At 43.4% G+C, this 27,433-nt stretch overlaps 1 protein-coding gene across 4 annotated transcripts; it reads left to right on the forward strand.

Annotated features, from left to right (window-relative positions):
* LOC311098734 (ran-binding protein 3-like) lies at positions 1–26,709 on the forward strand. 4 transcript variants are annotated; one of them, XM_084139279.1, is made up of 16 exons: positions 1–52; positions 5,010–5,065; positions 5,214–5,250; positions 6,288–6,374; positions 6,478–6,555; positions 6,950–7,015; positions 7,780–7,979; positions 8,280–8,381; positions 10,818–10,909; positions 11,114–11,189; positions 12,693–12,792; positions 13,091–13,215; positions 15,022–15,142; positions 17,583–17,725; positions 21,823–22,003; positions 24,867–26,709. In XM_084139279.1, the coding sequence occupies exons 1-16, from the start codon at positions 31–33 to the stop codon at positions 24,908–24,910; spliced, it is 1,530 nt and encodes a 509-aa protein (XP_083995405.1). In that variant the 5' UTR covers positions 1–30; the 3' UTR covers positions 24,911–26,709. The 4 variants fall into 4 exon arrangements, with proteins under 4 accessions (XP_083995405.1, XP_083995402.1, XP_083995403.1 ...); XM_084139276.1 differs by having other exon boundaries at positions 20–52; positions 6,288–6,377; XM_084139277.1 differs by having other exon boundaries at positions 20–52; positions 6,288–6,377; positions 7,792–7,979.
* The last annotated feature ends 724 nt before the right edge of the window (positions 26,710–27,433 follow it).

Genomic DNA, 27,433 nt, shown 5'->3' on the forward strand with positions numbered 1-27,433 from the left:
GTGGATTGTGGGTGTGAGCAAAGAGGGAAAATGGCGGACTTGGCAAATGAAGGTGAGCAGTGGCCGTGTGAGGAATCGAAACCGTTGAATTATCTACATTAAGTTTTAAGTATAGTTCAAGTACCGTGTGCTAAAAGTAGTGCTTCACAGCCTTTCAAGAGAACGGTTGAACGAAAAAACAAAGTCCACTCCGGTTGCATACAAAAGAAAACGTTAGCTTTCAGACACAACGCTAGCGTCTCTATTTAGGCGGGGATGGGACGCTGGCAAACGTTAGTTAGGTTATCAGAAATGTTGGTACTTTTATCTACGTGTTAGCAAGGTATATCTAATCAGTTAGTAATGTACGTTAAAGCATGTTTGCTACCTACCTAGCTATGTGGGTTGCTTATTTGTGACAGTCATATCTAACGTTAGCTAGCTAACAATTTCATCAGCTAGCTAACGTTAGCCGGCGAAATGACTCACTACTCCTTGGCGGGGGCTATGGCTAACTTTAGCAGGAGTGTTATTTGTCAAGGACAGCTAGCTAGCCAATAAAACCCTGAACTCTTGAAAGCCAACTATCTGTCAAAACCCCACTTGCCAGTGAGGTAGTTAGCAAATGTAGTTAGCAATCTTAGCTAATGAATGCTGCACATTTGGAACTGGAGGACTAGCTAGTACAGTAGCTAATTAACAAGTCTGCTGGGTGAGCCTAATCTTACGCGAAATCAAATTCGCTAGCTAGCGTTGTGGTTTGTAAGTTAGTTAGCTAAAACTGACTAGACTGTGACAGTATATTAGTTAGCCAAATTATGTCACTAGTTAACTAAGTTGTTTTGATGTATCTGATTGGAAGCCAGTGGCTATGTCATGGTTGTGGTCCTCTGTAGCTCAGCTGGTAGAGCACGGCGCTTGTAACGCCAAGGTAGTGGGTTTGATCCCCGGGACCACCCATACACAAAAATGTATGCACGCATGACTAAGTCGCTTTGGATAAAAGCGTCTGCTAAATGGCATATTATTATTATTATTATTATTAGAAACGTCAAACGTTCAGGCTGCTGCACAGACGCTATGGAGGACACGCTATAGTTAAAGATGCGCTATGCAGAACTCGCTCCGCCATTTCCCGGTTGCTTAAATTCTAATAGTTCGCCTAATTTCAGTTTGTCACAAAACAAACAAGTATAGAGAATCATTTTACCATCTAAACTGCTCTGAAATATTTTTCCATAACCAAAAATATAGTATTTGAAGCTGGTATACAAAACCGAAAAGTAAAAGACGCAAAAACGAACTTAAGACCTGGAAGCATAGAAATAATGCACAAATAAGCTTTCAATTAGAATGATCCATAGCACGCATTGCTATGTGAATTTGGTCGTCGCCCAAAAAGTTACATATTGCAGCTTTAACTGACGTTGACATAAGTGTTTTGTTCCCTTTAACGTGATGGCAGCCTCCGGAAATCAACATCCGACATTCCAATAAAAAAAAAAAACTAGTTGTCATCTAACCAACTATGTATAAGTTATTCAAAGTGGCCTTTGAATAGTGTTAGTTTAAACCGCTCTACACCCCAAACGTTTCCCCCCTGTTCTATTGATTCAGCGTGATATCGATGGAAGTGATTAACAAAAAAAGTGTTGCGGTACACTTGAAGACGTAGCTAGCTGTCCTCTAACCAGTGATGTAAGCCTACCCATTATTCCCAGATTCCGTGTGGTTTTTGTGCTGTGTTAGTTTTAACAGGACCACCTCATCTCACCCTCTCGCGCAATTGATTTCAACGTGATATCGATATGCGTGATTGACAAAACAGTGTTGCGTTTCTTTCTGTTTTGGTGACCACCATATCAAAATGCAACATTCCAAAATGTAGCTGACTGTTATGCAGGTTGTCCTTTTAACCAGTGATGTAACAAAACATCTCCAGTTTCCATGCGTTTTTTGAGTTGTGGTTGTTTCAGCAGCACATATTTCCCTCTTTATTGATGAGTGATTTATTGCCACTTGTCAAAACAGCAGGGTTTTTGGTGCTTGTGCAGTTTAAGGTGCTCCTTAAAAAAATATAGTATGATTACTATTGTTGCCTTTAAAGTATTCATACCCCTTGACTTATTCCACATTTTGTTGTGACAGCCTGAATTCATCTACACACAATAGCCCATAATGACAAAGTGAAAACATGTTTTTAGAAATGTTTGCAAATGTATTGAAAATGAAATGAGTCAATACTTTATAGAAGCACCTTTGGCGGCAATTACAGCTTTGAGTCTTGGGTATGTCTATCAGCTTTGCACATCTGGATTTGGGGATTTTCCTCCATTCTTCCTTGCAGGATGGTGTTAGATGGGCTGTGCCTGGTTTTCTCCAGACGTAGCGTTCTGCATTCAGGCCAAAGAGTACAATTTGTCTCATGTGACCAAATAATATTTTGCCATATGCTCGTAGTCTTTCATGTGCCTTTTTGCAAACTCCAGGCGTGTTGTCATGTGCCTTTTTCTCAGGAGTGGCTTCCATCGGGCCACTCTCCCATAAAGCCCACATTGAAGTGCTGTAAATACTTTTGTCCTTCTGGCAGGTTCTCCCATCTCAGCCAAAGAACTCTGTAGATCTCAAATCAAATCAAATCAAATCAAATTTTATTGGTCACATGCGCCGAATACAACAGGTGCAGACATTACAGTGAAATGCTTACTTACAGCCCTTAACCAACAGTGCATTTATTTTAAACAAAAAAAGTAAGAATAAAACAACAACAAAAAAGTGTTGAGAAAAAAAGAGCAGAAGTAAAATAAAGTGACAGTAGGGAGGCTATATATACAGTAAAATAAAGTGACAGTAGGGAGGCTATATATACAGGGGGGTACCGTTGCATAGTCAATGTGCGGGGGCACCGGCTAGTTGAGGTAGTTGAGGTAATATGTACATGTGGGTAGAGTTAAAGTGACTATGCATAAATACTTAACAGAGTAGCAGCAGCGTAAAAAGGATGGGGTGGGGGGGCAGTGCAAATATTCCGGGTAGCCATGATTAGATCTGTCAGTGGTTATTAGGTTCTTGGTCACCTCCCTGACCAAGGTCCTTCTTGCCCGGTTGATTAGTTTGGTCGGACGGCCAGCACTAGGCAGAGTCTGGTTAGTTCCATGTTTTTTCAATTTCACCATTAATGGTGACCACTGTGCTCTTGGAACCTTTCAACATTCTAGAAATTGTTTTATACCCTTCCCCAGATATGCCTAATCACAACTCTATCTCTGAGATCTACAGACATTTCCTTGGACTTCATGGTATAGTTTCTGCTCTGACATGCACTGTCAATTGTGGGACCTTGTATAGACGGGTGTGTTTCTTTCTAAATCATGTCCAAACAATTTAATTGGCCACAGGTGGACTCCAATCAAGTTTTAGTGACGTGTCAAGGATGACCAAAGGATATTGGATGCACCCGAGCTCAATTTGGAGTGTCATAGCAAAGGGGTGTGAATACTTAAGTAAATTAGATATTTCAGTATTTTATTTCAAATACATTTGCAAAAATGTCTAAAAACATGTTTTCACTTTGTCATTATGGGGTGTTGTGTGTAGCTGGGTGAGAAATCATTTTAATCAATGTTGAATTCAGGCTGTAACGCAACAAAATGTGGAATAAGTCAAGGGGTATGGATACTTTCTGAAGGCATTGTATGTGTAGATAGTACATTTTTATGTTTGTTTTCAATATCACAAACTGTTTCTGCATATTGGTATTGATATGGACACTTTAAAACTGTGTTTTGACATTGGGCTATTTATCAAAATGTCTTGTCAACAAGAAGCAGCGGCGTTATCATTTAAGGTTTAGGAATATACATCTAGTCAGGTAAAAACTGCTGAACGAGTCCAAAAACGTGATGCTTGATTAATTTTGACGATATACGAGAAAGCACCAAAACTGATTTGCCCTGCCTGGCGTCAGTGTCGTACACCACGACTGTTTGTCACTGTTATGACAACAGTTGTTTCAGTCAAGCTAAAAATATTGTGGGCGTTGAGCTGTATCGTGTGCTTGTGTTTATTTACAATGCAGGACAGTCCTCTCCCTGACCCTGGCCTGTAGAGGAGCCAGCTGTGCTAGTTGTCCTGTCGGCTTCAGTTAGGTCATGTGTTTTGATGGTCCAAATCCAATGCTCTTGTCAATGTAGTGTCCATACATGTAGACTACTTTTCTAGATGCAACACAAGAGCCACTCATAGGATAGATGGACTATAAATAGCTAGCCATAGGATATAAATAGCTTTTGTTTGATGCACCTTTTGTCCTTAAAAAAAAAAAAGAAGCTTAATCTGCTTTAGATACAGGTTTTTAATGAAATATAACGCCCCTTATCTATTCTAGGCTCTGGTTGTTTTTGGTGACTGAACTGATCAGTGTTGTTTACATCAACCCCTCATTAAAATGGAATGAAGGATTGTGTAATGAAAGTTGTTTATTCTCAGACCTTGCATCATGAATGGTTGGCGTCTATTCAGAAGCGTCTGAACTGAGTGGGGAGCATCGCTATGCTGTGTGGTAGAACCAGTGTAGCATTACTTTGGAAGAAGGCGAAAATAAAGTCTTAATCCATGTGTCGGCTTCTTTTTTTTGTTGGCAGAAATGCTCACCATGTTTATGGTTTAGCCTAGGCTTAGCTAAATACAGTATTCCTGAATTTCCATAAGTGTCACTGAGCATCTTTTGTAGAATTAGAAAACACATGCCTGTGTTAAACAGAGAGAATCAAGTGTGCTGGACATCGGTTGCTCAGATCTAGACCTCCTAGCTTTTTGCAAAAACATTACGACAGAGCTTGTCGACTCAAGACTGCTGCAGTGTGTTCGCTCACGACGGTTGGTTTTAACCGTCACTGTGACAAGACAAGTATTGTTGAAACAAACCAATGTGGTGTCTGTTTTATATTAGACCTACACTACACACAAGTCACTTAAGCGTACTCTTCTCCTGTATGGTGAAGCATGCTTTCCCTCTTCTTCTGAAACAGAGAAGCCTGCCATAGTGCCACCGATGTTTGTGTTCCAAAAAGATAAAGCACAGAAGGTAAGTCAGATGGTGTTGTTTCATCACCCACACATTCATTGAAATGAATGGGCCTTCTTCATGGAAATTCACTGTTAAGCTTCATCATTTGACTCGGTTGTTTTTAGACTGAGAAGCCCAGTTGATTTAGTGCTGCTCTCTATTACAGAGGTCAGCTGATGGATCCAGTGCAGAAGATGGAGAAGGTAAGCCTAGATCTGCATATCTGATTTGGCCATTAGACTTTTCCTAATATTTTCCATCCAATCTTAAAATTGATGTCGTTATAAATCTTGTAATTCGTTTACCAGGAGGGGTTTTGTATTTCCTAAGCTGGGGCTTTTTAAACTGGCATGTTGTTTATCAACCCTGAATGCTGATTGGCTGAAAGCTGTGGTATATCAGACCGTATACCACGGGTATGACACAATTATGTTGGTAACCAGTTTAAAATAGCAATAAGGCACCTCAGGGGTTTGTGGTATATGGCCAATAAAATATATACCACGGCTAATGGCTGTATCCAGGCACTCCGTGTTGCGTTGTGCCTAAGAACAGCCCTTAGCCATTGGCCATATACCACACCTTCGGGCCTTATTGCTTAATTAAAGCCCAACTGAATGCAATTAAAAACTTTGCTGATAGAGAAACGTCTATTTGGCATCGATATTAGTCAAACATTTATTCTAATGTCAAAATTTAGTACAAAGTGTAAATAGGAAAATGTTGGTCATAAAGGCAGTCTCGTCCAAAACGTAGTTTTGTAAGTAAGTTCGTCATTACTTACTTGAGGGTTGGGTTTTGATTTCGTCAATGCTCACTTGTCCACTAACTGGGGATACACAGCTGCGGTGATTGCGCTCTATCCAATCCTACCGCAGAACACAGACAGTGAGACAGACTGACCAGCGGATCAGACTTTGTTTACATGAGACGACGTCACACATTTTTTTACTTGAGCAATACTGCACCAAACACCTTAACTAGATTGTGTGACTAAAACCTCCTCTGCAAAAACGTCCAAATGTATCTTAGATTCATTCTGACTATTTTGAGGAGTGATACTGGCTTTGTTCCTATGGCGTCTCATGGGGGACAAACATCAGTAACTGCCACATCAAACCCCACCCAAAAGACTGAAATCTAATTTTTCTTAATGAGCAACAGAGGAACAAATGCGGAATCGGTGCGTTCAGTCGCCCTTTAATCACGTGAACTGGAGGCTAAGTATTTTTGGTTTCAGATTCAGACAAAGATGATGGTGGCTACTGTCCTCCAGTGAAAAGAGAGAGGACTTCATCTTCAACACAGTTCCCGTCTTCACATTCTGGTAGTAGTACACATCAGAGAAGCTGACCGTGTTTCACTTGATTCATGAAGAGTAGTGCTGGAACCTGTCTTGTGTGTGTAACGCTGCCTCTTGCTCTCTGCAGTTGCTAGTAAGAACAATGTCTTCATGCCGTCAAGTTTCTGCCAGTCTCCCACTGGGAATTCCGAGGACTCGGAGCCAGGTGAGGCATAGTGTTTACTTCCTATGGTTCCTCCTCGTCATAAACGCTTCCCTCATTATATCTCCAGTGTGTGACATGGATTGTATGCTTGTAAACTGAAGTCCAGGCTAAAGCACCCTTCATGCACAGTGTACGTTTAATGATGCCAGGGATGTAGCTCAGTTGATAGAGCATGGCGTTTGCAACGGCAGGGTTGTGGGTTCGATTCCCACGGGGGGCCAGTATAAAAAAATATGTATTCACTAACTGTAAGTCGCTCTGGATAAGAGCGTCTGCTAAATGACTAAAATGTAAATGTAATGATCGTATTAATGTACCCTCCCCACACACTGAAAGCTGCCATTTGTTTATGGTATTTTTATTAACAATTGTACCTCTGTTTTTCTCTGGCCAGAAGAGAAGCCGGTAGGGTTTCGTTTAAAACCACCAACTCTTATCCATGGGCAGGCACCTAGTTCAGGTGGGTATTAGTGCCTGGGTATGTGTGTGTGTGTGTGTGTGTGTGTGTGTGTGTGTGTGTGTGTGTTTGTTGATTTACGGCAAGGAGTTTTTTCCTGACCACCTGACGAGAAGTGGTCAGGCTAAGTCCTGGCCCTAATAAATGGTAAAAGTAGATGGTATTACAGCATGTTAATATGAATGGACGTGCATGGTAGTAGTTTTGATGTAGTCCATGGTCGTGCATGGTAGGTGTAATATAGTACATGGTAGGTGTGATATAGTACATGGTAGGTGTGATATAGTACATGGTAGGTGTGATATAGTACATGGTAGGTGTGATATAGTACATGGTAGGTGTAATATAGTACATGGTAGGTGTGATATAGTACATGGTAGGTGTGATATAGTACATGGTAGGTGTGATATAGTACATGGTAGGTGTGATATAGTACATGGTAGGTGTGATATAGTACATGGTAGGTGTGATATAGTGCATGGTAGGTGTGATATAGTGCATGGTAGGTGTGATATAGTACATGGTAGGTGTGATATAGTACATGGTAGGTGTGATATAGTACATGGTAGGTGTGATATAGTACATGGTAGGTGTGATATAGTGCATGGTAGGTGTGATATAGTGCATGGTAGGTGTGATATAGTACATGGTAGGTGTGATATAGTACATGGTAGGTGTGATATAGTACATGGTAGGTGTGACATAGTATAGAACATGGTTGTGAATGGAGTAGTTCTGTAAGGCATTCAGATCCAATCCATTAGCAGATTGTGTTCCAGGCGTCCCCAGTCAGAAACCCAAGGAGCAGCAGCGCAGTGTCCTCAGGCCAGCTTTGCTCCAGGCCCCACCAGCCAAGACCAACTCCGAGTCCACTAACGGGGTGAAGAAGTCGACAGACGGGACGTCCGAAGGGTCAAACGTCTTCCAGAACAACACGGAGCACTCAGACGGCCTCAACAAGTCCCCGGTGAGGACTGGGATCCTGGTCCTTTTTTAACATACAGAGACAGAAGCTTGTGTAATGTGGCAACGGTGCAGCAACCAAATAATTAAGTGGAACGCTAATTTAATGCATCTCTATGGCAGCAACTTATTTTGCCTGTAGTTACATGAAGTTGTGACTGCCGAGACCTTCTTCTTGGATATGATTTAGTCCATATTATTACTGTCAGAATCATTCAGTTGTTTATTTCTGTTTTTTTTTATTTTTTTTATGCCTTTTACAACAACAACAAATGAAAGCTGAATTCCCATCTGTCTCCTCTAGAAACATGACAAAGAGGAGGAAGACAACGCGAGGGGAGAGAAGGACGACTGTCCTGCAGAGTCCTCTTTCGTGTTTGGGCAAAATATCAAAGACCGAGCAAAGGTTTGTCTTATTTGTCATGATCGCTTCATATTTTTGTAGGGTGCTGATACTCTATTTAACCCTTGTGTGGTGTTCATGTGTTTGTTATTCACACAATGTTCGCGGTTCTGATGGACCCACAACATTATTGGGTTTTTAAAACAATACAGCCATAACAATTTACGTAAAAATACTTTTATCAATTACAAGCAGTATAGACAGCATACATGGTTCATATTTGCCATTTACCTCTGCTAGATCACATTTATCAATAAAAGCGCTATTTTTTATTTTTTTATTTTTTTAAACAAACATCAATTATAATCAAGACCTGGGTGGAATAAATCATGTTTATCTTGAACAAATATAAATGAAACAAGGTTTTCATCACTATTGATGTTTATTGCCTTGAACTGAACAAATTGGAAGGACACATTTTACATACAGTATTTTATGGAAATGATAAATGAGCCCCATTGAACACAAATGAAGGCCGGTCTACACACCACATGAGGGACAGAGTTTTACTGTGTGTGTGTTGCAAATGTATTTCTTGCACTTGATGCATCTGTACTGTGACTTCCTGTCCTTCATGGGTCCACACACATCACAGCGCTTCTTCTTGTTGCTACCAGCTGCAATCTAGAATGATGAAAACACTTGGTTCAGGAATTTTACTAACATCTCACTCACATATATAGTTACAGCAGGCCAAGGTAGGAGAGTCAGACACACACACATGCAACAACATCACTCACACTTACCTCCGGTATTAGAGTTGTTGGTTCTGTGGGTCGGGCGGATGGGGCGCCAGCATCCTCCTCCTGAATCCTCCTCACGATGGCTGCAGAAGCTGGAGTCCTTGGGATATGTTGCCTCCTCTGGATTTGAGGTCTTACCAATGCCTTGCCCAGCTCCTCGAGAAAGAGCCGTCTCCTCTGGAGCTTCCCCCTGTTCCAATCTGGGTTCAACGCCATCCAGATGACAAACGCGTTGTACGCCGAGATGTCCAAGATGTTGAAGAATATCACAAGTGGCCAGCGTAGGGTTCTTCTTTTGCAGCTGTAGCCAGTCACCAGCTTGTCTAAATTGTCCACCCCTCCTTTTGTGGCAATGTAATCCTTAATGATTTCTGGTTTTTGATGTTCACGGCCACAGATTCTCCCATCCCTATGCAGCGTACTCATGAGTACCACATTTTTTGCCTTTCTTTGGCACGTATGACACTAGGGACGTGTCGGCCGTGAACACAAACTTAGAGGAATTGATAGGCCGGTTCTGTGTATTCAACGGCTGAGGTGGGAGCTCTGGCTTGTTTTTTCGTACTGTTCCTACCATCGTCAGCTTCCTCTTGAGGAGCTCCTGTCCCTGCTTGTGCGAAGTAAAAAAAAAAAGGTTATAGCATGTGATGTTGTGGCCACGGAGTCCCTGTGCCACGTCCTTTGGTTCTTCTCAGGGGCTCCTCCATCTGGCTTCCCCGTATACACTTGCAAGTTCCCCGCATATGATGAAGCAGCATCACAAGTCGGTATGTACCGCCTGAAGGGGCAGCGGCCCATAAATGGCATAAGCTGCTCATCAACAGTAACGTTGGGTCCAGGGTTGTAAAACAGGGGAAGGTGGTCCAGAGACATGATCCTCATATTCTGAACATTCTTCATCTTTCAAAGTGGAAGACGCTCCTTCCACACTAGCTTCTCTCTCTGCAAAACAATATTCTAAGGCCCTCTGAGCAGAGATTATTTTCTCCATACTGATTCAATGTGGTAAAGAGCCACACATGCAAAGCTATTTATTTGTCGTGTCCCTCCCCCAATTTGCACCTGGCTGGGGTAGAGTGTGGGAAAATAGTGTTTTTTGTTTTTTTTACAATGTATCGAAACAATGTATTGAAATAATGTATTGTAGTAACATTGTGCAGGTTCCCGCAAGACATTGTGAGGTTCCACACACTACAAAGGGTAAAGAGTGTGAGAAAAGCGGGAGACAGGCAGGTTCTTGGTGCTATGTTGAAACAGCAGGCCCTATGAAGGAGGAGGAAGACAGAGTGAAGGCACACAGAAAACCTTTTTTGTTTCATTTTTACTTGTTTTCACCTACACACACACTTTTATTACCCTCAGGTCCAGTGGACCCGAACACCACATATGTAATAAAAATGTGTAGGGGGGTGCACAGTGTGCACTCAATGAAAAATGTGTTATTTTACATGAGCCACGGCCAATGAGTCTCAGGTTGAAAAAATAATTCATTTGACTTTTAGGAAACATTGAAAATGGGTCTCACAGACCCGAACACCACACAAGGGTTAATTCATAATGTAACTAGACAGGCTGTTTTCAATAGTTTTATTAATTTTTGTACATTTTCTCATATCCTAAAGCGAATTATGATCTCAGTTTTATTTGGGAACGTCGCTCTCTCTCTCCACCGCTCTCTCTCTCTCTGTCTCTCTAGTTGGAAGAGAACACTAAAGACGGCAAGTCGTTGCCCCTGGCCTCTCAGAAGGAGGGAACTAACTATTTCTTAGAGTACATTTCCACCGCCAGGTAATGTAGTGTCTTCAGAGTAGAAATACTTATATCACTGGATTTTCAGACCACTTTACTCTGACAGAGTTGCACGTCTTTTCACTATTTGGAAGGTTATACTTATAATGATCGTAATATGATTGTTTTAGCTACCTTAGTTTAAAGCATTCATTGTAAGACTAATATACTAATAACCTAATGTTCTTATTTTCACCCTTCCAGTTCAAAGAACGCCACAAACAATACGGACAAGGGGGCCAAATTTGTCTTTGGACAGAACATGTCAGAGAGGGTCCTGGTGAGTAGAGACTGTTTGTTTGGCAGTGGTGTTGTTCTTCAGGCCATGACAGACAGTAGAGACTGTTTGGTTAGTGGTGGTGTTGTCCTTCAGGCCATGACAGACAGTAGAGACTGGTTGGTTAGTGGTGATGTTGTCCTTCAGGCCATGACAGACAGTAGACTGGTTGGTTAGTGGTGGTGTTGTCCTTCAGGCCATGACAGACAGTAGAGACTGTTTGGTTAGTGGTGATGTTGTCCTTCAGGCCATGACAGACAGTAGAGACTGGTTGGTTAGTGGTGATGTTGTCCTTCAGGCCATGACAGACAGTAGACTGGTTGGTTAGTGGTGATGTTGTCCTTCAGGCCATGACAGACAGTAGAGACTGGTTGGTTAGTGGTCCTTCAGGCCATGACAGACAGTAGAGACTGGTTGGTTAGTGGTGATGTTGTCCTTCAGGCCATGACAGACAGTAGACTGTTTGGTTAGTGGTGATGTTGTCCTTCAGGCCATGACAGACAGTAGAGACTGGTTGGTTAGTGGTGGTGTTGTCCTTCAGGCCATGACGGACAGTAGAGACTGTTTGGTTAGTGGTGATGTTGTCCTTCAGGCCATGACAGACAATAGACTGGTTGGTTAGTGGTGGTGTTGTCCTTCAGGCCATGACAGACAATAGAGACTGGTTGGTTAGTGGTGGTGTTGTCCTTCAGGCCATGACAGACAGTAGAGACTGTTTGGTTAGTGGTGGTGTTGTCCTTCAGGCCATGACAGACAGTAGACTGGTTGGTTAGTGGTGATGTTGTCCTTCAGGCCATGACAGACAGTAGAGACTGTTTGGTTAGTGGTGATGTTGTCCTTCAGGCCATGACAGACAGTAGAGACTGGTTGGTTAGTGGTGATGTTGTCCTTCAGGCCATGACAGACAGTAGACTGGTTGGTTAGTGGTGGTGTTGTCCTTCAGGCCATGACAGACAGTAGAGACTGTTTGGTTAGTGGTGATGTTGTCCTTCAGGCCATGACAGACAGTAGAGACTGGTTGGTTAGTGGTGATGTTGTTCTTCAGGCCATGACAGACAGTAGAGACTGGTTGGTTAGTGGTGATGTTGTCCTTCAGGCCATGACAGACAGTAGAGACTGGTTGGTTAGTGGTGATGTTGTCCTTCAGGCCATGACAGACAGTAGAGACTGGTTGGTTAGTGGTGATGTTGTCCTTCAGGCCATGACAGACAGTAGAGCTGGTGGTAGATCGAACCCAGTTGAACCCAAATCGATACGGCTCCTGAGAAATGGATCAGCCTGCGACTGCTATGGTAGCTTGCAGTAAATCCAATCATGCAGGACAATGTTATCAGGACAACGCAAAGAGAATATGGTTGAATTGGGACTAGAAAACCGCACACATAATGAGTGCCCTTATCAGGAGTGTATTGTAGGAGTGGACTTTATTATTGAACTTTCGAGACAATGCGCGGTTGACTGGCGGCGTACTGCGCGGTTGACTGACGGCGTACTGTGTTTTTTCAGAGTCCTCTTAGAGGAGGTGAAGCATCAGAGGAGGACTGTAAAGACTTACCGGCTCCCCCTGTGTCTGAACCCTCCTCAAAGGAAAACACACCAGAGAAGGGTAAGACACATACACACTGATGTCTCGCAGGATAATAATATAATAATAATAATATGCCATTTAGCAGACGCTTTTATCCAAAGCGACTTACAGTCATGTGTGCATACATTTTTACGTATGGGTGGTCCCGGGGATCGAACCCACTACCCTGGCGTTACAAGCGCCATGCTCTACCAATTGAGCTATAACTCTTGAGAGACTGGCTTCTCAATCTTCACTACAATCTAGTGCTGGCCCCAGTGTGTTAATTAGTTAGATGTGCGTCCTTATCTGGTTTTGTGTGCGCGTGTGATCGCAGGTAACAACGTGACAGAGTCACTGGAGGAGTCTGCAGCAGCGTACACCAAAGCCACAGCCAAGAAATGCATCTTAGAGAAAGTAGACGTCAGAACTGGAGAGGAATCAGAAAGTAACGTTTTACAGGTCGGTGGCCAGTCTCTGTTGCTGACTATGTAGGAATACATCAGGGTGCATAGTCACAAAACAACCCAGAGTAGGATTGCTGATCTAGGATCAGTTTTGCCTTTTAGATCATAATGTACAGTCGTGGTCAAAAGTTTTGAGAATGACACAAATACTAATTTTCACAAAGTCTGCTGCCTCAGTTTTGATGATGGCAGTTTGCATATACTCCAGAATGTCATGAAGAGTAATCAGATGAATTGCAATTAATTGCAAAGTCCCTCTTTGCCACGAAAATGAACTTAATCTCCCCCCCCAAAAAAACATTTCCACTGCATTTCAGCCCTGCCACAAAAGGACCAGCTGCCATCATGTCAGTGATTCTCTCGTTAACACAGGTGAGAGTGTTGACGAGGACAAGGCTGGAGATCACTCTGTCATGCTGATTGAGTTAGAATAACAGACTGGAAGCTTTAAAAGGAGGGTGGTGCTTGAAATCATTGTTCTTCCTCTGTTAACCATGGTTACCTGCAAGGAAACACGTGCCGTCATCATTGCTTTGCACAAAAAGGGCTTCACAGGCAAGGATATTGCTGCTAGTAAGATTGCACCTAAATCAACCATTTATCGGATCATCAAGAACTTCAAGGAGAGAGGTTAAATTGTTGTGAAGAAGGTGTCAGGGCACCCAAGAAAGTCCAGCAAGCGCCAGGACCGTCTCCTAAAGTTGATTCAGCTGCGGGATCGGGGCACCACCAGTGCAGAGCTTGCTCAGGAATGGCAGCAGGCAGGTGCGAGTGCATCTGCACACACAGTGAGGCGAAGACTTTTGGAGGATGGCTTGGTGTCAAGAAGGGCAGCGAGGAAGCCATTTCTCTCCAGGGAAAACATCAGGGACAGACTGATATTCTGCAAAACGTACAGGGATTGGACTGCAGAGGACTGGGGTAAAGTCATTTTCTCTGATGAATCCCCTTTCCGATTGTTTGGGGCATCTGGAAAACACCTTGTCCGGAGAAGACAAGGTGAGCGCTACCATCAGTCTTGTGTCATGCCAACAGTAAAGCATCCTGAGACCATTCATGTGTGGGGTTGCTTCTCAGCCAAGGGAGTGGGCTCACTCACAATTTTGCCTAAGAACACAGCCATGAATAAAGAATGGTACCAACACATCCTCCGAGAGCAACTTCTCCCAACCATCCAAGAACAGTTTGGTGACGAACAATGCCTTTTACAGCATGATGGAGCACCTTGCCATAAGGCAGAAGTGATAACTAAGTGGCTCGGGGAACAAAACATCGACATTTTGGGTCCATGGCCAGGAAACTCCCCAGACCTTAATCCTATTGAGAACTTGTGGTCCATCCTCAAGAGGCGGGTGGACAAACAAAAACGCACAAATTCTGACAAACTCCAAGCATTGATTATGCAAGAATGGGCTGCCATCAGTCAGGATGTGGCCCAGAAGTTAATTGACAGCATGCCAGGGCGGATTGCAGAGGTCTTGAAAAAGAAGGGTCAACACTGCAAATATTGACTCCTTTTCATAAACTTAATGTAATTGTCAATAAAAGCCTTTGACACTAATGGAATGGTTGTAATTATACTTCAGTATACCATAGTAACATCTGACAAAAATATCTAAAAACACTGAAGCAGCGAACTTTGTGAAGACCAATACTTGTGTCATTCTCAAAACTTTTGACCACGACTGTATTAGATTACAAGGAGGACCTGATCCTAGATCAGTACACCTAGACGCTTGATACATAAACCCAGTCCCCCTCCCCCAAGCAAGTGTTTTAATGTTGCTTTTCCCTCCCTCAGGTCCAGTGCAAGTTGTTTGTGTTTGACATGACGGCCCAGTCGTGGATAGAGCGAGGTCGAGGACTGCTCAGGCTCAATGACATGGCATCCACAGATGACGGATCATTACAGTCACGTCTAGGTAAGTACACAGACACACACGCACACCTCGTGAAGGGTTGTTTGTCTCAGTAACTTACAGGATATAACTCACAAGCCCTTCCTAAGAACCGACCACAGTCATCATGGTTATTGGGATTGAACGGTCCCAAAATGGATTGAAGGAGGATAATGTCTTCCGAAAGTATTCATACCCATTGACTTATTCCACATTTTGTTGTGACAGCCTGAATTCAAAATGGATTAAATGTATATTTTTTCTCACCCATCTACACACAGTACCTCATAATGACAGTGAAAACAGGTTTTTAGAAAATGTTGGCAGTGATTGCAGCTGAGAGTCTTTCTGGGCAATACTCTAAGACCTTTGCACACCTGGATTGTGCAATATTTGCCCAAATGAGATGGTTTGGGATGAGTCGGACCGCAGAGTGAAGGAAAAGCAGCCAACAAGTGCTCAGCATATGTGGGAACTCCTTCAAGACTGTTGGAAAAGCATTCCAGGTGAAGCTGGTTGAGAGAATGCCAAGAGTGTGCAAAGCTGTCATCAAGGCAAAGGGTGGCTATTTGAAGAATCTCAAATATAAAATATATTTGGATTTGTTTAACACTTTTTTTTTTTGCTTACTACATGATTCCATATGTGTTATTTCATAGTTTTGATGTCTTCACTATTATTCTACAATGTAAAACTAAAGAAAGACCCTTGAATGAGTAGGTGTGTCCAAACTTTTGACTGGTAGTGTATATATCGGTGTTCTCCAGTGATCTGTCTATAATTACCCTGTATACAGTGCATTTGGAAAGTATTCAGACCCCACATTTTGTTACGTTACAGCCTTATTCTAAAATTGATTAAATAAAAAAATTATAAAATTCCTCAATCTACACACAATACCCCATAATGACAAAGCGAAAACAGGTTTTAAATTTTTTTAGCAAATGTATTAAAAATAAAAACATACCTTATTTACATAAGTGTTCAAACCCTTTGCCATGAAACTCAAAATTCAGCTCAGGTGCATCCTGTTTCAATTGATCGTCCTTGAGATGTTTCTACAACTTGATTGGAGTCCACCTGTGGTAAATTCAATTGATTGGACATGTTCAATTTGTATAAGATAATGGATAAGAGCGTCTGCTAAATGATGTAAATGTAAATTTGGTAAGGCACACGCCTGTCTGTATAAGGTCCCACAGTTGACAGAGCATGTCAGAGCAAAAATCAAGCCAAGAGGTTGATGGCATTGTCCGTAGCGCTCCGAGGATTGTGTCGAGGGACAGATCTGGGGAAGGGTACCAAAACATTTCTGCAGCATTGAAGGTCCCCAAGAACAAGTGGCCACCATCATTCTTAAAATGGAAGAAGTTTGGAAGCACCAAGACTCTTCCTAGAGCTGGCCGCCTGGCTAAACTGAGCAATCGGGGGAGAAGGCCCTTGGTCAGGGAGGTGACCAAGAACCTGATGGTCACTGACAGAGCTCCAGAGTTCCTCTGTGAAGATGAGAGAACCTTCCAGAAGGACAACCATCTCTGCAGCGCAGCACTCCACCAATCAGGCCTTTTATGGTAGAGTGGCCAGGCGGAAGCCACTCCTCAGAAAAAGGCACTTGACAGCCTGCTTGGAGTTTGCCAAAAGACACCTAAAGGACTCTCAGACCATGAGAAACAAGATTCTCTGGTCTGATGAAACCAAGATTGAACTCTTTGGCCTGAATGCCAAGCGTCACATCTGGAGGAAACCTGGCACCATCCCTACGGTGGAGCATGGTGTTGGCAGCATCATGCTGTGGGGATGTTTTTCAGCAGCAGGGACTGGGAGACTAGTCAGGATCAACGGAAAGATGAACGGAGCAAAGTACAGCGAGATCCTTGATGAAAACCTGCTCCCGAGTACTCAGGACCTCAGACTGGGGCAAAGGTTCACCTTCCAACAGGACAACAATCCTAAGCACACAGCCAAGACAACGCATGAATGTCCTTGACTGGCCCAGCCAGAGCCCGGACTTGAACATCTCTGGAGAGACCTGAAAATAGCTGTGTAGCGACGCTCCCCATCCAACCTGACAGAGCTTGAGAGGATCTGCAGAGAAGAATGGGAGAAACTCCCCAAATACAGGTGTGCCAAGCTTGTAGCGTCATACCCAAGAATGCTCGAGGCTGTAATCGCTGCCTAAGGCGCTTCAACAAAGTACTGAGTAAAGGGTCTGAATTCTTATGGAAATGTGATATTTAATGTTATTTTTATTTCATACATTTGCAGAATTTCTTAACCTGTTTTTGCTTTGTCATTATGTGTGTAGATTGATGAGGGGAGAAAAAAAAACAATTTAATCAATTTTAGAATAAGGCTGTAACGTAACAAAGTGGAAAAAGTCAAGGGGTCTGAGTACTTTCCGAATGCACTGTATATGTGTTCCCCAGTGATCTGTCTAACTACCCTGTAAATATCTGTTCCCCAGTGATGCGGACCCAGGGCAGCTTAAGGTTGATCCTGAACACCAAGCTGTGGCCCCAGATGCAGGTGGACAAGGCCAGCGAGAAGAGCGTCCGCATCACCGCCATGGACACAGAGGACCAGGGGGTCAAAGTGTTCCTAATATCGGTACGACACCATCCCCTTGTCTGCATCAAACATACAGCACCATCCCCTAACCTGCGTCATGTTATGGTCATCACACATACAGCACCATCCCCTAACCTGCGTCATGTTATGGACATCACCTATACAGCACCATCCCCTAACCTGCGTCATGTTATGGTCATCACCTATACAGCACCATCCCCTAACCTGCGTCATGTTATGGTCATCACCTATACAGCACCATCCCCTAACCTGCGTCATGTTATGGTCATCACACATACAGCACCATCCCCTAACCTGCGTCATGTTATGGACATCACCTATACAGCACCATCCCCTAACCTGCGTCATGTTATGGACATCACCTATACAGCACCATCCCCTAACCTGCGTCATGTTATGGACATCACCTATACAGCACCATCCCCTAACCTGCGTCATGTTATGGACATCACCTATACAGCACCATCCCCTAACCTGCGTCATGTTATGGTCATCACACATACAGCACCATCTCCTAACCTGCGTCATGTTATGGACATCACACATACAGCACCATCCCCTAACCTGCGTCATGTTATGGTCATCACACATACAGCACCATCCCCTAACCTGCGTCATGTTATGGTCATCACACATACAGCACCATCCCCTAACCTGCGTCATGTTATGGTCATCACCTATACAGCACCATCCCCTAACCTGCGTCATGTTATGGTCATCACCTATACAGCACCATCCCCTAACCTGCGTCATGTTATGGTCATCACACATACAGCACCATCCCCTAACCTGCGTCATGTTATGGACATCACCTATACAGCACCATCTCCTAACCTGCATCATATTATGGTCATCACACATACAGCACCATCCCCTAACCTGCGTCATGTTATGGTCATCACACATACAGCACCATCCCCTAACCTGCGTCATGTTATGGTCATCACATATACAGCACCATCCCCTAACCTGCGTCATGTTATGGTCATCACCTATACAGCACCATCTCCTAACCTGCATCATATTATGGTCATCACACATACAGCACCATCCCCTAACCTGCGTCATGTTATGGTCATCACACATACAGCACCATCCCCTAACCTGCGTCATGTTATGGTCATCACACATACAGCACCATCCCCTAACCTGCGTCATGTTATGGTCATCACACATACAGCACCATCCCCTAACCTGCGTCATGTTATGGTCATCACCTATACAGCACCATCCCCTAACCTGCGTCATGTTATGGTCATCACCTATACAGCACCATCCCCTAACCTGCGTCATGTTATGGTCATCACACATACAGCACCATCCCCTAACCTGCGTCATGTTATGGACATCACCTATACAGCACCATCTCCTAACCTGCATCATATTATGGTCATCACACATACAGCACCATCCCCTAACCTGCGTCATGTTATGGTCATCACACATACAGCACCATCCCCTAACCTGCGTCATGTTATGGTCATCACATATACAGCACCATCCCCTAACCTGCGTCATGTTATGGTCATCACCTATACAGCACCATCTCCTAACCTGCATCATATTATGGTCATCACACATACAGCACCATCCCCTAACCTGCGTCATGTTATGGTCATCACACATACAGCACCATCCCCTAACCTGCGTCATGTTATGGTCATCACACATACAGCACCATCCCCTAACCTGCGTCATGTTATGGTCATCACACATACAGCACCATCCCCTAACCTGCGTCATGTTATGGTCATCACCTATACAGCACCATCCCCTAACCTGCGTCATGTTATGGTCATCACACATACAGCACCATCCCCTAACCTGCGTCATGTTATGGTCATCACACATACAGCACCATCCCCTAACCTGCGTCATGTTATGGTCATCCCCTAACCTGCGTCATGTTATGGTCATCACCTATACAGCACCATCCCCTAACCTGCGTCATGTTATGGTCATCACACATACAGCACCATCCCCTAACCTGCGTCATGTTATGGTCATCACCTATACTTCACCATCCCCTAACCTGCGTCATGTTATGGTCATCACACATACAGCACCATCCCCTAACCTGCGTCATGTTATGGTCATCACACATACAGCACCATCCCCTAACCTGCGTCATGTAATGGTCATCACACATACAGCACCATCCCCTAACCTGCGTCATGTTATGGTCATCACACATACAGCACCATCCCCTAACCTGCGTCATGTAATGGTCATCACACATACAGCACCATCCCCTAACCTGCGTCATGTTATGGTCATCACACATACAGCACCATCCCCTAACCTGCGTCATGTTATGGTCATCACCTATACAGCACCATCCCCTAACCTGCATCATGTTATGGTCATCACACATACAGCACCATCCCCTAACCTGCGTCATGTTATGGTCATCACACATACAGCACCATCCCCTAACCTGCGTCATGTTATGGTCATCACACATACAGCACCATCCCCTAACCTGCGTCATGTAATGGTCATCACACATACAGCACCATCCCCTAACCTGCGTCATGTTATGGTCATCACACATACAGCACCATCCCCTAACCTGCGTCATGTTATGGTCATCACCTATACAGCACCATCCCCTAACCTGCATCATGTTATGGTCATCACACATACAGCACCATCCCCTAACCTGCATCATGTTATGGTCATCACACATACAGCACCATCCCCTAACCTGCGTCATGTTATGGTCATCACACATACAGCACCATCCCCTAACCTGCGTCATGTTATGGTCATCACCTATACAGCACCATCCCCTAACCTGCTTCATGTTATGGTCATCACACATACAGCACCATCCCCTAACCTGCGTCATGTTATGGTCATCACCTATACAGCACCATCCCCTAACCTGCATCATGTTATGGTCATCACCTATACAGCACCATCCCCTAACCTGCGTCATGTTATGGACATCACCTATACAGCACCATCCCCTAACCTGCGTCATGTTATGGTCATCACCTATACAGCACCATCCCCTAACCTGCGTCATGTTATGGTCATCACACATACAGCACCGTCCCCTGTAGTGGGCGTGGCCAATGGAGCGGTTTTAGAGGCCCTCTTGGCCACAGAGATAAAATGTTGCTGTTTTTAAAGCAGATTTCCTGCAATTCTACACATTTTCCATGGCTTATGCTGTGTTCTTATGCTGCAGTGTCTGAGTGATTCAAACATAACAAAATCAATGGGAGCCCCCCCCCCCCCCCCATGCCATGACATTTTCCCTGACGATCTAGTTTTTATTTCAGGTGATTGTTTGTTCTCAAAGATGATCTTATTGAACAACAACAAAAAATTGCTCCCATTATCTTTTCTACATACTTTATATCTGGTTTTAGTCGTTAAAGTTTACACTGAAAACTTTTTACAGTCCGGAAAATTATTAAAACAATTTAAAAAGAATAAAAAACTATGCCACTGCTAAATGTATATAGGGGAAACAATGTTGTCTGTCAGATGTTGTTTATCTCTTGTCTTTGTGGTCCCTTATGGATCTGGCCGTAATGGCCACAGGTACTCTTAAATCTCCACCCGGCACAGCCAGAAGAGGACTGACCACCCCTCGGAGCCTGGTTCCTCTCTAGGTTTCTTCCTACGTTCCTGCCTTCTAGGAAGTTCCTAGCCGCTGTTCTTTTGCATTGCTTACTCTTTGGGGTTTTGGGCTAGGTATCTGTAAAGCACTTTGTGACGACTGCTAATGTAAAAAAAAAGGGCTCTATAAAATAAATGTGATTTTTAGTCTCCTGAGTGGCACAGTGGTCTAAGGCACTGCATCGCAGTGCTAACTGTGCCTCTAGAGATCCTGGTTCGAATCCAGGCTCTGTCGCAGCCGGCCGCGACCGGGAGACTCATGGGCGGCGCACAATTGGCCCAGCGTCGTCCAGGGTAAGGGAGGGAATGGCCGGCAGGGATGTAGCTCAGTTGATAGAGCATGGTGTTTGCAACGCCAGGGTTGTGGGTTCGATTCCCACGGGGGGCCAGTATATTCACTAACTGTAAGTCGCTCTGGATAAGAGCGTCTGCTAAATGACTAAAATGTAAATGTAAAATTTTTTATTTATTTGGTTTAACAGGCCAGTTCTAAGGACACAGGTCAGCTGGCTGCAGCCCTGCACCATCGTATCCTGGCCCTGAAGAGCCGCGCGGACCAGGAGCCCCATGAGACCCCGGCTGCAGACTACGTCCCCGAGGCTGACCTGCCCCACTCTGATGGGGACAGCGATGAGGAAGACCAGGTCAACAACGCAGCAGCAGGTCTGTACCTAACGACCTCTAGTTGGGTGGGTGTGTCATTCAACCCCCAGTTTGTGAGACTTCAAGGTTCGTCAACTGCCTTTGTGGTACTTGTTTGTGTACTTTTAGTCAGTGTGTCTACCCATATCTCTCCAGTCACTATTACTAGTGTGTCCAGTCATCAGACCTGCCAACCCACACGCATTTTGCGTACCATGCACGCAATTTGATATCAAAGCACGCTGGTACGAAAAACTACCATGAAATACGCAAAAGTAGGCTTCTAGTTGGCACATTGTGGTGTTTGACTCAACCGTCTGAAGTTGGAGCTGAGCCAATCAGAGGACTTGGGCGAGGAGAAAAAATCTCTAGCTCTCCGGCCCGCCCCACATAGTCGTAGTACTGTTTTCCTCCCTCGAGCTGGATGGCAGCTCTCCACTTTGTCCGTTGACACCAATGGTTTGTGAGGAAAAAGGGTAGGAAAAATGGCGAACAAACTGTTTGCCAAATACATTTTCCAAAATGGTATCTTAGTCAAGCACATAACCACTTATTTCGTAATTGGCTCCTTAGCTAAGGCGTCATTACGACGAAGGTAGTTAGCTACAGCGTTTAGTCAGCTAAAATAACATTCTTGCCCGCACATGCTTTGATCTCCGCAACTGTAGTAGGCGGGAGCGCGTTGACGAGCAAGGAAACACGTGCTGAGGTAGTTCAGTGCGCGTCGCTGCTGGAAACGGACATGGCAGAGAGAGCTTTTCCTCTAATACCGTCGTTAACATAAAGCTATGTTGGATTGTTAACGATTAGTAGGCCTATGTTAATTAAACAGTTATTGATCTGTCCTCTTGACATTGCTGCATGTCAACAGTAGGCTGCTAAGTAATGATAAGTCAGTTCATCAATGACGACAAGGCATGTTGAATACTAGGTAGCCTAGTAGTCAGACCTAATATGATGGATTAGGTCAGGGATGGAGATCTGATACAAGCTCATATAGTTCAGTTGTTTCATATTCCAAAAAGCCTACAGTAAACTAAACTACTACATTGCATCCAGTAATTGAATTATTCTGAATTTTCTCCCCAAACAAAATTTTAGAAGCCAGTTTACATTTTCAGTAGACTGTCCACATAGACACCTATTAATTTGATAAATCATTACTCCTAAATTTAACCCCCAAAGAATTTATTTAGGATAAAACACAATACTTCTGTGTTAGCTACATTGTTTGATATAATTTCAGGCTTTAGGTTTCAGGAAATGGCATTTACTGGTTAAATGTGCCACTAGAGATCCTGGTTCGAATCCAGGCTCTGTCGTAGCCGGCCGCGACGGGGAGACCCATGAGGCGGCGCACAATTGGCCCAGCGTCGTCCAGAGTAGGGGAGGGAATGGCCGGCAGGGTTGTAGCTCAGTTGGTAGAGCATGGCGTTTGCAACGCCAGGGTTGTGGGTTCGATTCCCACGGGGGGCCAGTATGAAAAAATAAATAATGTATGCACTCACTAACTGTAAGTCGCTCTGGATAAGAGTGTCTGCTAAATGACAAAAATGTAAAAAAAAGAAACTAAATGCTCCAACTTCTTGAGGGGGAAGTTAACTGACCCCCTCCAGACCTACCCAACCTTAGGCCTATATCAGCACCACCTTGACAGAGAATACTAGGGAGAGGCCTGGGGTGTATTCAATCGACGATCTGTTGCAAAAAAAATTCTTAAACGGTAGCAAACGGAACGAGACTGGAAGGGACCTACCTGAATTTGTCCAATAGATCCCCCGTTCTTCATTTCACGTCACATCATTTTTCATTATGAAGTTTACCGGTAGTCCTTGGGTCACGTGATGTTTGTTTACAAGCACATGGCGACGAGATACTAGAGCCTTGAGTCACTGTGTTGTGCAGCACAGGTGATCTAGTTACAATATGGAATTCACAACTAAATGTTTGCCAGCTAGATATCTTATACCTATTAAGTTAACTGTCTAAAATGTGCTAAATGCTCTGCAGTTGGTTTGCTAATTTAGTAGCTAGTTAGCTAAGTGGTTAGCTACTTTCAAAATCAAGATTCGCTTGGTAACAGCAGAGAATCCCCTCCTGGATCAAGAGCCTTGCTGTCTAATATTTGTTTTGTGCGTGCAGCAAATTGTGAGTAGCATTTTTGAGTTACTTGTATAACATTATTATCTGGGATGTCTGTTCTGCAAATACTTTAGGTCAGAGAATGTATAAAATGTTCGCAATGAGCTCGTTAGCATTTATTTAGCATTCCCTATGGGATTTTACATGTACTTGTTAGCATTGCTAACCTTCGGATTACAGAGGTTCAGTGGGGTTTGAAAATAGCACCCCTCGTGTTCAGTGCTGGTATTACCGAATATCCCGGTAAGGCACAAGGTCATGACAATCTGGATACTGCCCAAAGCCTACTATTCTAGTGTGTCCAGTCACTGTTCGGCTGCTCTGCGGCCAAAGGGACGGTTTTAGAGGACCTCCTCTTTGCCGCAGAGACAATTTTGCTGTTTTAAAGCTATTTCCTGCAATTCTACACATTTTGCCATGGCTTATGCCTTGTTCTTATGCTATCTAAATGACTCAAACATAAGAAAATCAATGGGGACCCCATGCCATGACATTTTTGGAATTTCAGATTCTCCCTGACTGTCTAGTTTTTATTTAGGTGATTGTTAGTTCTCAAATATGATCTTATTAGTTTTTTTATATTGCTCCATTATCTTTTCTACATTCTTAATATCTGATTTAGTCCTTTTTAAGTTTACACTAAAAACAATTTACCATCCAGAAAATGATTCCTGTGTGCCACTGCTAAATGCATATTGGGAAAACACTGATTGTATTATTTTAACAGTGTTCTGTCCTGCAGGTAACTCCGAGGGAGGGGAGACCCAGGCTGCTGGGAGCACATAGCGTTAGCCTGTCAGGATACTGCTGCTGTTTAAGGGGCCTTTTACTGCAGGCATCCCCACGGACACCCCACCCTAACCAACATGGGTCCTTCAGACCAGTACTTTTGGATATTTAGAATTCTAGCTCCAGGAATTAAAAAAAAATTACCTGTGCCGAAGTGTCTCACCCCAACTCGTGCAGTTCATTTTTTCCTTTTCATTCAACCAACGTAAACATCTGGAGTTGTATTTTTTTATTTTTTATTTTTTTTTAGCGTCTGCAATAAGAGACCACAGCTTTTTGGGGGAGGTTTGTGACTTGGCTGCTCATCATATTGATGAGTACGAGGGTGTTTTCCTCTCTGACATTTTAAGGTATGACACATGTTTAAGAATGCAGTTTCTACTATGGGACCTTTCTACTCACCAGACCACCGCACCTCTTGGACCCACCCAAACCACCCCCGGCTCCAGAGGAACTCATGGCTGTCACCGTGTACTGATCTGTCTTATGGTCAGTCATTTGACTGGTCTTACATTCGGTTCACCATCCCCATCCATCCAGCTCTCACATGTTGAATAGTTTCCGGATATGTAATTTATTTTGGGTCATCAATTTCACGAGTTATCTAACAACATGTAATATGCACTGTCTGTTTCTAATGTCTAGGGCTAGTCCGCATCACTCAGTCTTCAAATTATAGCAGATTCTTAGATTTCCTAATAAAGGACTAAAACAAATACACAACTCTTGTGGATTAATGCTCCAAGGATAACCAACAGAGCAGGCAACGAGGGGCATGTCCCAATAATATCTCCTTTATCCTGAAGTGTGCACTCATTCAGTCAGAGCAGGTCCCCCCGGAGCCCAATGAGACACGGGTGCCGCCCCGAGTAGATGGAAATAGAAAAGTCTGAGCCGTTTGGGTAAAACACTGGTAAATCCAGTGGAAATGTGCCCGCACATCTAAAAAAAAAAAATTGGATTGGTGGAGTCATCGGTTTTAACCACATTTGTTACACCCGTCATTTCCATTCAAATCTGTGAAGGGAAGTGAACAAGTGCACACTTTGGGAGGAAAGAGTTGGGGCAAAGCCAAGGATTCACCTGGAAAATGTCTCTAAAATTGATATGACTTTGTGTCATCTATTCATTGACCATGTTTTATGTTTCTCAAGAAAGTAACTCAACAAAATCAATCTACATTCTGTGTGATGGTTTTCATTTCTGACATCTTGAGGGTTTATATTGTGTTTACTGTATTATTTGTTGTTGATAATATTATATAAACGTTTTATCCATTTTCATTTCATTTGGAGAGAGAAAAAAAATCAGCTGGAATGAAGATTTATTTTGTGTGTGAAAAAATGGAGTTCATTCAAACAACCGTACTACCCTTGAATGTCATGGACATTCGTGGCTGCGGATCCGACTTTTCCGAGTTCGTCTGACTAAAGATCCCGAAGCTTATGTGCGTGTGCGGATGACGTTCTGTTATGTAGAATAATATCATTAAATGATCTTGCCGACATTGATTCAGATTTTATCCAACTTTATTAAACGAGCACCATTCGTCTGAGTAGCCTGTTCTCTACGACTAGAGCAGAGAATATACACGTGTACAGAACGTAATCCGCACATGCACAGAAGCAGATCCCGAGAAAGCCGGATCCGCAGCCACGCCGATGAATATATTAATTATCCTTTAGTAATGGTAAGGGTTAGCGATCCCGCAGCTACTCCGTTGAATATATTATTCTTTAGTAAATGTTCTCAACTCCTCCTCCTCCCTCTTTACAAAATAAAACATTTTGGACTGACTTGTGTATTTTTCATTATGAAACCTTCATCAAACCCTTTTTAATAAATTATCCCATATCTGAAAGAGCTGAAATAGGGACTGCAGATTAATGTACCTACACAAGCAATGCCACTCATTCATTCACAATGGGCAGTGGGAAGGAAGCTTGAGAAGTTTCCATACATTTGACAGAAGTTTCTGTTAAATGTTTAGTTCAAACTGAAACATCCCTTTTAGTGACATACAGTGAGCTCCATAATTCATTGGACAGTGACCATTGTTTTGTTATTTTGGTTCTGTACTCTAGCACTTTGAGTTTGAAAGGATACAATGACAATGAGTGTGAAGTGCAGACTGTCAGCTTTAATTTGAGGGTATTTTCATACATATCGGATGAACCGTTTAGAAATGACAGCACCTTTTGTACATGGTCCCCCCATTTTAAGGTACTACAAGTATTTGTTAAATTGGCTTCACAGATGTGTGTCGTTAGGCAGGTGTATTCATTTGTGTCGTTAGTGAATGCAGGAGAGCTGTTGATGAATAGTAATGATTCTAGACGTTGCTATTGCCTTTGGAGGTTGTTATTGGGGTGTGACAACATTAGGAAGACAGCAGTGTCGATGCAAATGAAGTTGGCCGTCATAAGGCTCAGAAATGAAAATCAATCATTCAGGAACATTGCAAAAACCCTGGCCATGCCCAAGTCAACAGTTTTGTTCATCATTAACAAGAAATAAACA

This window comes from Coregonus lavaretus (assembly GCF_964263955.1).
Source record: "Coregonus lavaretus genome assembly, chromosome: 23".
Taxonomy (NCBI): Eukaryota; Metazoa; Chordata; class Actinopteri; order Salmoniformes; family Salmonidae; genus Coregonus; species Coregonus lavaretus.